Source organism: Diadema antillarum, unplaced genomic scaffold, assembly GCF_040938485.1.
Source record: "Diadema antillarum isolate AM-2024a unplaced genomic scaffold, OU_Dant_1.0 scf00000171, whole genome shotgun sequence".
NCBI classification, from domain to species: Eukaryota; Metazoa; Echinodermata; class Echinoidea; order Diadematoida; family Diadematidae; genus Diadema; species Diadema antillarum.
The window spans coordinates 247,560-261,232 of NW_027271060.1; the positions used below are offsets into that span (position 1 = coordinate 247,560).

Genomic DNA, 13,673 nt, shown 5'->3' on the forward strand with positions numbered 1-13,673 from the left:
CACCTCTCATGTTAGTTTGAAATTTACTGGAAAAAAAAAATCAAAGCAAACATCCACACAATCACTAAAAACCAGAGGAGGATGATTTTGCAAAGTTATGCTACTGCAATGTTATGAATAGACAACTCAAGAATACTGATCTTCATAAACCCTGAAATAAATAGGATACCTATCGCTTGATCTTGTCACTCTTGCCATGTGCACAGATATAGGTCCCCTACATAAGCCTCGGTCCTTTGAATCATGCATACAAAATCATTGTCAAATTAGAATGAGTATAGGAGAAACCATGCAGGCATCTGGAATAATCTCCAGATCATGCATAGTCATATGAGTCACTACACTCTTATTTCTGCCGAGTCAAAATTTCAACTCTGAATCCGAGTCAAAAATTTTTCACTCCGATCCATGTAAATTTAACACCAACCGTGTACTTCTGACTCAAATCCGAGTTATCATTTTGGTTATCGGACTTTTTACACCTGCGCAGAGTCACATCAGAAATACCCAGCGCGGTGTACATGACATACGCGCGCTACAATTGGACAAAACATGTCATGTGTCATATGTGACGTAGTACCCCCACGAAAAAAAAAAAGCGTCATTTCTCGACGATCTGCCGCGAGATGTCTTGCAACTTTTTGTCTTCCAGATAGACAGTTTTGTGTGCACTTTTCCAGAGGAATGCGGAATGGAGGAATACATAGGAGTTTTCATCGGTGAGTACCCACCTCATTCACAACACTCATATAAATAACTGCCTGAAACATGGTCTAAACAGTCAGTTTTATTTAGGGCAAAATGAACTTTCGACACGGACACTTTGACTGGTAATGGCGTAGCCGTATGGTAGCTCGTACCTTTTGTACGTAGGCTAGCCCTGGGCTACTGAGTATATGCTATACGTTAGAACCAATCTACAATAGATGCTCTATCCATCTAGCTACACCTCCACTGTACATGCATAAAATACACATACGATCTTGATTGCTAATTCGAGCTACCGTACAGCCGCCTACGGCTACGCTATCACCAGTCAATGTGTCCGTGTCGAAAGTTCATTTTGCCCTAAATAAAACTGACTGTTTAGACCATGTTTCAGGCAATTATTTATATGAGTGTTGTGAATGAGGTGGGTACTCACCGATGAAAACTCCTACGTATTCCTCCATTCCGCATTCCTCTGGAAAAGTGCACACCAAATCCGAGTCATTACTACACCAAAATGGGTTACTTACAATGCGGGAAACGACACCGTATCAGAGTGAAATTGTGATCTTTTGATTCGGAAATCCGTGTCATATTTTGCTGGAATAGATTGCACCTAACTGACCCCATTTCCGAGTCAAATTTGACACTTTCCGAGTTAATTTGACGCCACAGAAATGACTCTGAAAGTGACTTGGAATCCGAGTGAAATCCTTTGACTCGGAAGTCCGAGTAGCTTTTACTTGGAAGGAGTTGACTCCCAGCTGGCGCCATTTCCAAGTCACATTTCACACTTTCCGAGTTATTTTTGACGCCGCAGAAATAAGAGTGTAGTGTTTTAGGCGAGGTCACTAATTGCATGCTTCATTTGAACTATACAATTAAGATGGAATCCCATGAAAAGATAGATTTTCTATTTGCTGTGCTCTAAAATGTTTCATAAAATTCTGTTATAATTAATTCAATTGGCATTCGTTATGCTTTCTGACAGAGAGGGAGATAGAGAGGGGGGGGGGGGAGAAGGAGTGGAGGTGAGGAATCGAGTCACGGGAAAGTGGTGAGGGAGAGAGATTTCATTGAGTTGCACAAGAGGAACCTATATCTGCGTTAAAAAAAAAAACCGACTACAAAATAATTTGCTTCCGTGCGTGGAGTTTCTATTTTGCGAACCTACATTGTCGTCCACTCCACTTTGCCATGAAATAATGTTGATTGATACTTGATCAGTGCCCATGCTTATTTTTATTTTGTGCAATAAAATAAGTGCGTGCATGCGTGCGCCTGTGTTTGCGCTTTAGTTATAGATGCCTAAAGGCCGACATTATTTTCTCCCCTGTGACGTGCGAAAATAACAAACATTGCCGTTTAATCGAGCTTAAGGTATTACATTTTGCTTGTTAAGGACCTCACCGAATCATAACAGGAAATATCGAGTCATTATTTTAATTCATGATTATTGGCAGGTGTAAATATGTAAAAATATGTTCACTAGATTGTACATTTCATGGAAAACATCCCCCAGGAATTACGTCTCTTTCGTTAGGAGGTATTTCATGAAGGAATTATTCATCCTCATCACGCAACTTTAGCGGGGCGCAAATAGGGCCAACACTGTATGAAAGTACAAAAGGATTTTTGTTTCCGTGGCAGCCCATTTGCAAACGTCACAAACGTTTGCATGGTTGAAGAATAATTTCTCTCAACATAGTGTATAAAATCTTAGGGTAATTCACCTCGGAGTTACAAAAGAAAAAAGGAAAAAAAAAAACTGTAACCCCGTAGTATTCGAGAATATAACGGTCGGAATTTTTCGGGGTCCGGATAAATTCACTGGAAATCTACTGTATTGCCATCATAAAGAAGTTTCCGGTTTTATTATTCTGAGGAAAGGCCTGAAGAATCCCACCAGCCATAAAGGACTACAGTTTCCAGGGTTGTAAATAGGACCCACTGCGTTTAGTATTATGCCAGTCCTTTTCATGGCTTAACGATTGTTTGATATTTAATTCACGGTTCATAATCCATGGAACTGAATTGTGACTATAGAGGACGCTACTATACATTCTTGATAAGGCTAATCGAGCTGCTGCGGCGTGGTAATGAACTTCCCGTGCATTCCATAGAACTTGTACGTATTTTTATCTCGTCAAATACATTGTAGTCTTATTTCTCTCGTCCACAAGTAGCTTTGGATAAACTTTTGTAAAAAAGCGGCATAGTGAATCTATTTCCCCCACACTTATTTTGTTGGAATGTTTTACCTTCTCAGATTTAAAAAGTTATCATTCCTTTTTGAAGTTTTTGTCAGATTGCCTGTGTTATCATATTCAATTTTCTAGGTCTATCTACATTATTTCAATGTATGTTATTCTATCTTTTTCATTCTGTTAGTATTCAATTCCGTTATTTTCTATTTTGCTTTGCAATAATGCAGGGATAAATCTCCAGATTAACAAATGAGAGGGAAGAATTAAAGGTAAAAAATATACATGTATATTACTTCCAAAATGGGTGTAGTGAATAGGCCTACAATATATATATAATATATATATATATATATATATATATATATATATATATATATATATGTATATGTATATATATATATATATATATATATATATATATATATATGTATATATATATATATATATATATATGTTTCAATTTCTCTGAATATATATATTTTTTCCCTGAGGTGGTTCACATGATTTTTCTACTGTAATAAAATAGAAGCATTACTTTTCTTTTAAAAACTTTATGTGATCAATTCTGACAAATGTGATTCTTTTTGCCATAGTTTACAGGAATGATTAAATCAAAACTCTTTCATCATGGCTGTGCCAAGTTTATAGAGGGCTGTTGTACTTGACACTGACCACTAGGAGCAAAACTACTTGAAATCACAGATGTTGAGAGTGATCACCATTTTTTCTGATTATTATGTGATGTGAAGATCACATTGTAAGTGTTTTGATGAATACAGATTTTGTTACACTTTGGGATGCAACTTTTGTTGAAAATGCATCACTTCAAACAGAATTTGAGATGTAGATGAGCTATAGCCTATAGCAAAGATGATATGATGGGGGAAATTAGTTCGTGTCCTGGATGATGAATGCAAATAACATTTTATCATCAAAGCTTTACAAAATGATATACACTCAGCAAAAAAAAAGAAAGTAAATGCTTTTTCAAGTTTAGATTTCTCATAGAATATTTGGCTGAAAGCTAGTGTATTATATACCATATTGAAGGTAATTTAATTGGCTATCAATCTGGTGGATCATCAAAAAGGGAATTTTACGCATGAGTGAACACCATTGTTTTTCTCTTCCAGGGCACAAAAGTAAAAATTGCAAAACTGAACAATTTGCCATTCATGCGTATGTGCTCTTCCATAGAACAATAAGAACAAATAACAAATTTCACACAAAAAGAAACATGAATTAAGTTGCAAAAACAAACCTTTGATCTCTATGATCTCTTTAAAGACCAAAAGATGAATGAAGACTAAAAATAAAAGGGGAAAATAAAGCATCTTATGTCAAATCTAAATTCAAATGAAATGAGAGAAGTAATAATTAACAAAAATGATAGAAATTTGAGGGGTTTTTTCAAATTTGGAAATTGTAAATAATGTTCGGTTCTTGAAATTTTCACATGGATTCTTAAATCACTAGATTGAAATAAATAAATAAATAAATTCTGCTCATTTAACCATCTTTATGCTTATTATTCCCTTTGTCATTTGAAGTTTGACTTGACAGAACATTTTTGTTTTTCCCCCTTAGTTTCCCACTTTGTTTTCTTAGAGGTTATAAAGAGATAAAGAGAAGAAAAACTTATTTTTCCTATTTCATTCATGTCTCTCATTGTCTTAATCTGGTCTTTTGTTGTCAATGTTATCGTGAAGGGCATTTGCAAATGAAAGAGAACTTGTCAATTTTTGCAATTTTTAATTTTGTGCCTTGGAGGACAAAATCGAATGGGCTTACTCATGCGTAAAGTTTTCTTTCTAATTAACCTATTAGCTTAATAGGCAATTAAATTACCTTTAATATGGTATATAATACATTGATTTTCATAAAAATCTATGAAAAATATGACCTCGAAAAAGTGTTTACTTTCTTTTTTTGCTGAGTGTATAATGTCATGGCGTAAGAAATCCACTGTTAGAGTTTGGGTATAGAGGTGGGAATAGAATTTTTTTCATTTGTTTTGCAAAATAGATTTCACAAAGTTATGTGTTTACTTTGTTTGATTATATGTCGTAACCTGATCATGACAATTCAATGTCAAAATATTGTGACATATCTTTAGCTATTTTTATGGCAAGTACTTGATTTGTTCTTCAAGTAGAATCCATAATATCGTTTCGCTTAATTTGATGGCACATTCAAAGTGATCATGTAAATTTCGTTTTTATTACATAGTATCATGGAAAAACGTTTTGTGTGTAGGGACATGAAAAAAAAAAAGATACCTATGTAGCCAAGACCAATTTCAACGAGGAGGGGATTTTCAGGGTCACTGCAGGGGAAGCTAGTGTTTCTTTGTCACCTGGTTACCTGTTCACACACTTTTGATGACACCAATCTCTGCACTGTAGCTCTATATGATAAAGTCAGTGAAAGGGGCATGTGTTGCTTATGGTAATGTCACTTTATCTTCTAAAAGTAATACTTACAGTATGTACACCTGACAGCAGTGTTAGTGAAAACACTTTAATGTGCTAATATCAATTTACTTATAGCAACAAACAGACAGGCACACGCTCAAAAACATGTGCATTACACAAATACACACTTACATACAGGCATGCACATATCAATCACACACAACACACATAACACCCACATACACACATTTACACATACACAAGGGTATTACAGCACTTCATCAATGGATGAAATCTCTGGACCATCATCCCAAAACCCTGCTGACTTTTAACCCTTTCAGGACGGATTGATTTTGCTACAACACATATTTCCCAAAGACACCTGCCCTTTATACTTGGGGCTTGTCCTTACTGAGTTAAAACACATTGCCCATGTTACAACAACAAAAAAGAAGTAAAAAAAGTAACATATATCTTCAAAACATGTTCATTGTTTGTCTTTCTTTTGACTGAATATATAAATGTTATCCAATGTTATAAACAAATGATGGGGCTCCGTTAAACTGTACTTGCTATAACATCTTACAACAAATGAAGATTTCTCTGTTTCACATTCTTGAAAATGTTATGGTCCTATGATGTTACACATATCATTGTAACAATGCGGTCATATGTAGTATACAAGTGTATATTTTTCGCATATGCATGACCACAAACTTATGATTACAGTGTGTGTGTGGGTGTGTGTGTGTGTGTGTGTTTGTGTGTGTGTGTATAATTATATATATATACATCACATTTACACTGCAAATTGATGTTATCACTAAATGAGAACAAAAAAGCTTTGCAAAAATGTCTGTCACACTTTACTAATGAATCTTATTTAAGTTGCTATTGCCTCCTAATAATCCAGGACCAACAGGGTATGCCAATAGGTCGATTGTGGTATCACCTCAGGTTTCAATGGCAGAGTAGAATACTTGGTAAAGGAAATTTCGACGACACAAAACACTCTTGACAAGTGCTATGAAGTATTGATGTTTATAGGGAATAGAATCAACATTATTTCTTGTTTGTCTCAACTGCCAAGCATCTTTGTAACACCATCAGAAATAAATATGTCACTCCAAAACAATTTTCTCAGAGAAGAGACAATGCAATGCTACATAATTTTCTGCTACAAATGGTAGACACGAATTTAGATTACAAAGAACATTGGTAAACTGCAAAATGCACAAATCATAGTGGTGGTAATTTTGCCTTTTTAAAGAAGTTATTACACTCTTTATCATAACTATTTTGACATTTCTCTCTATTTCTGTTATACTTATCATATATACTAGGTAGTCTCCCCAAATTAATATGTTCGATTACAAAATAATTATGTATGGCAATTTGTCTCAACATAGTAATGATGACTCTTTGTAGTAAAGAGGACAAATACATCTAGGAGGTGACTCTACATATATCAATACACTGTACAATAAAGAATTAAGTTTTATCTGCTTTTTTTATTGAACATTCATTTTAGACATTAAAATAAAAAGGAAAATTTGATTTTTAAGGAATGGCATAATAGTGGTTGAGGTGAGGATTCAGCTTCTAATTTTTTGCCATAAACATAGAAACCACTTATAAAATGCTACAGAGCATACAATTCTAAGAGGAATTCAAAGTTTATTTGATGAAAATTGGTTTTGAAATGATATTCAAAAACAAAAACAAAGTAAAAGAAAACGATCCTAATAAAAGGATTTATTAGTATCTCTTTGTTTTGGATATCTCAGCCATTTCAAAACCAATTTTCATCATATAAACTTTGAATTTCTCTTGAAATTATATGCGCTTCCATATTTCAAGAGAGGTTTTTCTGTATGTCAAAAGATCATCATCTAAAAACATTGGAAACCCGAAGCCCCATCTCAACTTAAACTGTACCATCCCTTTAGGCTTTGAAGCAACAACTACTGGTGTGGTACTGATGCTACTTAATCTGCTGAGAATAAAGATATATAAACTTTATATAGAGAACATGTTTCAAAACAAACATGCTGATGTGGAACAATATAGGCTTTACTAGAGCAGTTCATATATGTTTCAGATACTTGGTTCAAAAGCAGTTTTTGTGACAGCTACAGATATGGTAAATGAAAACTCCATGTATATTTCCAGTCCACTAAAGCATGCTTTGTTGCAGGTCAAAGAAAATCTTAGTCTTCTTATCAAGGGTTATAGATTATATAGATGGTCATCTTTGGGTATGAATCCACATAAACTGGTTCTTTAAATGCAGTGTAGGCAATGTAGAAATCATTACTTGCTCATGGTGAGCACTGCCTGTCAGCGGGCTGAAAATCTGCTAAATAATCAATTGGCTTCATTACTGTATACTTTTAATGTTTTAAAACTTCTTTAATGTGGGCATACTGGATGTTATATGTTATGGGTCAATACTGATCATTTCTTTCCACTTCAGGGAACAATCCACAACAGCATATCAAAGAGATATGTGCAATCACAACCCAAACTCTTGTGATGCGAGACATCTTCATCCTTGATGCATATGAGACAACATCAATTCTGTTCTGTCACTGTAGTGTCACTTACAGACGAGAAGCTCCACAATGGTATTAACTGTGACAAACTGTTGTCATTCTCAAGTCAGCAAACTTGACCCTTCACAGACTGCACATGAGAGGGTTATATTTAGTGTTGGCATGAACACTGTCCACTTTCATCACTTCCTGTCCTCTATGCTGTCCACTGCAGAGGTCATCGCTGGCTGGATATGCATGCAAAGTCACCAACATAGCGGCAATCAGGGAAACTTTGTGGAGTCACAATGGTCGTAACTTGTCACAACATGTACAATGATGTCCTTCATATTCCTTTCTTTTTTTGAATTGTCAAATTCACCACTAATCAGTCAGTTTTCAAAAAGTTTGTCAAAATCTCTCTGCTGATCTGCTCGCTACTGCTCGCATGGTTCCATAAACCTTGGATGGAGGGCTCCCTGAAGGCGCAAATGAATGCAGAAACGTAAGTGAACTATCAATCTGTGAGGAATGTTTACACACTGACAAAGCTTAAAGAACAATAACAAAAAGACTTAAAAACTATTGAAGATGACCATGGCACATTTACTCAGTCCGTATGGATATTCCTGAACTAATATGTCTAGTGCAAAGTCGTAAAAGAAAGCAATATGGGTACTCCCGGCAGCATTGGAATACAAACAAAATCACAATGACACAGATTGATCAGAGTAATTGTTTTTTCTCGTCACCATTTTGTCACATTTTTTGAAACTAATCTCAAGTATGACAGAATCAAAATTGTCTTATTACAGTAGAGACATATCATTTTATTGCTAATGAACACAACCCATCATTCTAACATAGTTATATGCCATGAAATATATATTGGTAACTGCAAACAAATCACAGTGAGGAATTGCACTTTGGTGAGAATATGGTTGTTCTTACCTAGGATCAAATTACATATAGCTGTCCTGGCAATCTTGATGTTTTGAAACGAGCCGAGGATATGGATCTTGGAATCTGCCAGCACGATCCTGGTCTTGGTGACATTCTCAATGGTAAACTTTGTCTTTCCCCCTTTCCCAGCTATCCTCCCGATGGCCCGTGATAAGTGGTCCCCCTTCAGGGGTTTGACGTCGGTCACCTCAAATGACTCCAGAAACAATTCGTCGAGACGCAGCAACGCCAGGGCGTCCTGCATGGTAAACCAGAGTTTATTGTACGATAAATTAGTAAAATATTGGTGCAGACCATTTTCAGATTGTGCAATCCTTGGTTCGACAGACATCAACATGATTTTTTTAAAATGACTAAGCAAATAAAATGACAATAATAATAAGATAAACAGATAAATAAATCTCTATTTGTTTAAAAGACATATGAATACAGCTCATAAACATATCATATGACAAGAATCAAATTATGTTGCGCTTTATCTTGAGATGACTTCTACATTATTGAGATTGGCAAAAGTGCATTATTGCTGCTCAAACCAAATGAAAAGTAGATCTCTCGATTATGACTGATAAAATGTTGTACAACAAGCTCAACAGAAACTTTATGAGTAAGTCCCTTTGCCAATCAGGGGCCTGAAGTCTACACCTGTATCACCATAGAGAGTCATTATTAACTTTTCTCACAAGCCAGTACTCATGGATGATCCAATCTAGTATATTATGTTTGTGAAATAACATGATGTCAATTCTTTCAGGTAGCACAGAACAGTAAAGACATCATTTCCAGACAACGACTGTGACTAATATATATATTACCTCAACTTCAAAGCCAAGAATGAATGCCTTGACAAAGTCATGTCCCTTCTGCAGGGCACTGACCTCTTGTGTCTCCTCAGACGACTGAAAGGAAGAGATCAAGGAAGAATAATGAGTGAAGAAAATTAATGTCGTGGCAAGGTATAAATAGAAATTGTAGTGATACTGGAACAAATTAAACAGGGTAAATGGCATTGCAACATCTATCCAAGCAACCATTCATTATGAAATGGAATCTACACTGCATAATTATGAAGGGCCACACATGTGTTATTACTAGCATGTTTGTCAGCACATTTTTGAAAACTATGTGAAGGATGATGTCCACTTAACCAGTCTCATTTGATGGCCACTTACACATCTCATGATTTGGTTTGTTGGAATGGACAACATTTCTTACAGCACATGCACTAGACAAATACTACCATTGAAATACACACAAAAAAAGGGGGGGGGGGATAGATACTGTACCTACCTAGAGTGCCTCAAGCTTCATAAAATATGGCAGTAATATAAGGCAATTCCAAATATAAGTTCTTGTATTTTGTTGTTGTGTTTTTTTTCTTCATGATTTACAGCCAAAATTTATTTACCCGTAATTCCACTTGTCTTGTTTTGAGGTTAAATCGTATTTGCAGCTTGATATGTTCTACCACAGGTGTGAAGATCTTCATCCAGTTCTCCTTGAGTGGTGTGTATCTGTTGGCAGGAACTGGTATCTTGCGCACTTCTGTGTTTCCTTCCTATATCAACAATTCAGAATTAAACAAGTATTCATTAGCTTTCTTCTCACACTGCATTTGATTTCAAAACCAGGATTGAATAAGATGTGTATCTGTCCATCTTGCCCTATGAGTTTTTGGAGACAAAAAAGGCAGCCCCTACAACTAAACAGTACAGCCATTCATAATTTCATTTCATTTTATCTAATCATTTGTTTGTTTGTTTGGGCTGTCTTGGCCTGGTTTATTCAATATCATGTAGAGTCTACTCTATGAAATAGTAGCTACATGCAAATATCTCCCACATACATTTTGTACATTCCAGTATTACCGGGTATACAACAATGCACACATCTGGTACAAAGACAAAAGTAACTGTACATAAAATCAAGAATGTATATCTGTCATGTTACAAATACTTCAATATTGATACTTGATGAAATAATCAATAATTAAAAGTCAAACATCTTGAAGGAGAGACATGAGTTGGTGAATTGCTACACAGAAAAATCTGTCTGTCTGGAAGGTTTTCTTTTTTTTTTTACTTTATCAGCTCTCCTCCGTATAGGAGGGGATTCCTTGAAGCCAGACGAAGTCTCCGCGGAACATATTCCCCACGACCAGATAAAGAGTGATTTTTCGGTCAAGTAAATTGCATGTATGATGGTACAGAATTAAAATCAAACTGGATCATGATGCATGGTCCAGTCCATGCCGACCATGAGAACAGGGAAGAGATAACATGGTAAGTAGATTAGTACTCTTAGTACACTGTAGTTTAATACTTTAGACTACAATGTAGATGGAGAATTAGAATGAGTGAAACTGAGCATCGAGCATGCAGCGCAAAGCAGGTGCAGTGATCAGTTTGTCTCCATCGACATCGCATCGCAAGGAAACCAAGTGCGAGTGGTTCAGCAGTTGTATTATTAATTAGATTAGATTAGATTAGATTAGATTTTATTCGACTCTTCCGACCCCATTCCGGGGTATGAGAGTACAACACATATAATGGTCATTACAATATCAAAGAATACACGTTTGTGATATATTACAATGATGTATATAAAATAGTCTACACCTACTAAACATACATGTATATACAGTGATATACAAATTGGCAAGCAAGGTTAACTAATCGTATGAACCATACGACCAAACAATCGTGACATACAACTACAAAATATGTACTAGAGATCGAGTATCACTGGATGCTTAATTTTTCTACCACTACGAGTTACAATATCTTCTTTCTTGACTACTGTACACTCAACTTGTTCAGGCTTCTGCAAATTTGCAAAATATGACATGATCAGCCTCACAAATAATACTACTTGTAATCTTTTAAGCTGTCCTAAATGCAAACATGAAAATAATCTGAACATGTGTACTGAGCAAGGATGTTTAATCAAATAATGATTCCTTAGATATAACTGTCGTTCCTTTTCATAGAAGGGGCATACGAAAACACAGTGAAATTCATCACCCATTTCATGTCTATCACAACAAGGGCACTGAACATCCCTTTCATCAAATGACTGTACAAATCTTCTATTATTAACTGGCAACTTATTTGACCTACATCTAAAACGGCTCAATGAAATTCTATCCCTCTTACTCAACTGAACTAAATACCTTTCAAAGAGACTATTTGTCTTAAAAATCCTGTAATTTAAACATAGAGTAAAATATCCCATTTGCAGCAGTTTAAGCATTGTTAAGGGTTTTTCCAACTTGTAAACAAATCAGGCAAATTATTTTCAACCATTTCATATATTATAGACAAGATTATTCATTAACGCAATTGTTTTCATAAAAGAAATTTACCATTGACCGACGCAGTTTTCATGATTTACCAGGGCAAAACCCGGCACAATTTTCGCCGATAAGGGCAAGATGCGACGTAGTATTTCTGCTTGCGGCACGATGTACAATCCCTATGCAATACGCGCGTGCTCCGCGTCCGCGATCTTTAGCTGAACGCCTTCACGTCTCGCGAACATTGCGTAAGCGCCAATTCCCATTGCGAAAGCACGTGAAAATAGCGGGTGCACATGCATTGGCCGCAAACAAGATCGTAATTCTGGCGGTGTTGTTGATGTCTTTCTCGTGTTTTTCTGAATTTTTTTGATGGTAACATCCCCTTTCCGAACAAAAATGGCGGCCCACCTCGGCTCGCGAAAGTTGTATTTTATGTGAGGATATGTTTTCAAAATCCATGAGCATCGGGAAAATGACAAAAAATCAAGTTTCTTGGACCATCATTTCTCAATTGTTATGTTAAGAAGTAACGAAAATTTTATTTTGGATGCGATATGTTGTCATTTAGGTGAGAAAATTTCACTTTCGTCAGAGATTGTGCCCATTTTATGGGTTGTTTTTTGTTGATTGCTAGTGCGTTAGTATATGTGTAGTGTGCATGTAACGCCTAACGGTGCAATGCTGCGTTAAGCGGTATATTACCGTGTATGTTGTACCTGCCACGAACGGCTGCACGACTGCTTGTTGCCGCAGTTACTCTAAACTTTACTCTTAAATTTATTTCACTTGACCAAACATTTGCCATCAAATCCTGTTTAGACATAGATCTAGTCTATCACTTAATCTCAGCTTCAAGGTGCTCAATATCCAGTTATTACTAAATCCAATCCTTCTCCTTTTCTTAGCCATACAACACCAAGGCCAGCATTGTTTAAAATTTCCTCAATATGAGATATCCACTTAAATATTAGTAGCTCATTGGTACCACTATTGACACTAACACGAAAATGGAGGGATGGGGATACACAGAAGTAGCCAACTTACGAGTAACCTCGCTCCTTTGAGCGGAGGGAAGTGAGGTCTTTTCACTGTCTTATCCAAACTTTCTTGTGTTTGAACAGGTAGTGTATCCATCTGATCGCTATCAATTTTTCGTTTCCTGGCTGATTTTGATTTGACAGATTGGAATTCAGCAGATTCCGTGCTCTTCTTCTCGGTCACATTGTCGTCTTCCATCCTCGTGGTTTCAGCAGCACTCGCCATTTTATCGACACACGTACACATATGGATAGTAGGGTAAGCACTATTTGGGCACCCGTCCCGCTTCATCATAAATATTCATCAGGCAGTAAGATACTGTACTAGTAAATGGCAGAACGCTGGAGACGTGCAAAACGTATCGCCGGGAAATGTGACTCCAACTCTCCCGTTTTCGACGGGAGATCTCCCGCCGAAAACCCATTTTTGGAAAATCTCCCGTCCTCCCGTTTGAGATTTAATTTCTCCCGCCCTGGCTCAATGTCTCCCGTTTGAGAGGATTTCTTACTTA

General features: G+C 36.2%; 1 protein-coding gene across 1 annotated transcript; it reads right to left on the reverse strand.

Annotated features, from left to right (window-relative positions):
• Nucleotides 1-8,274: 8,274 nt before the first annotated feature.
• LOC139722764 (RNA-binding protein pno1-like) lies at nt 8,275-13,387 on the reverse strand. Its single transcript, XM_071634050.1, has 5 exons — nt 13,169-13,387; nt 10,235-10,384; nt 9,642-9,725; nt 8,815-9,064; nt 8,275-8,342 (listed from the first exon to the last, which is right to left on the reverse strand). The coding sequence occupies exons 1-5, from the start codon at nt 13,385-13,387 to the stop codon at nt 8,275-8,277; spliced, it is 771 nt and encodes a 256-aa protein (XP_071490151.1).
• Between the last annotated feature and the right edge of the window lie 286 nt (nt 13,388-13,673).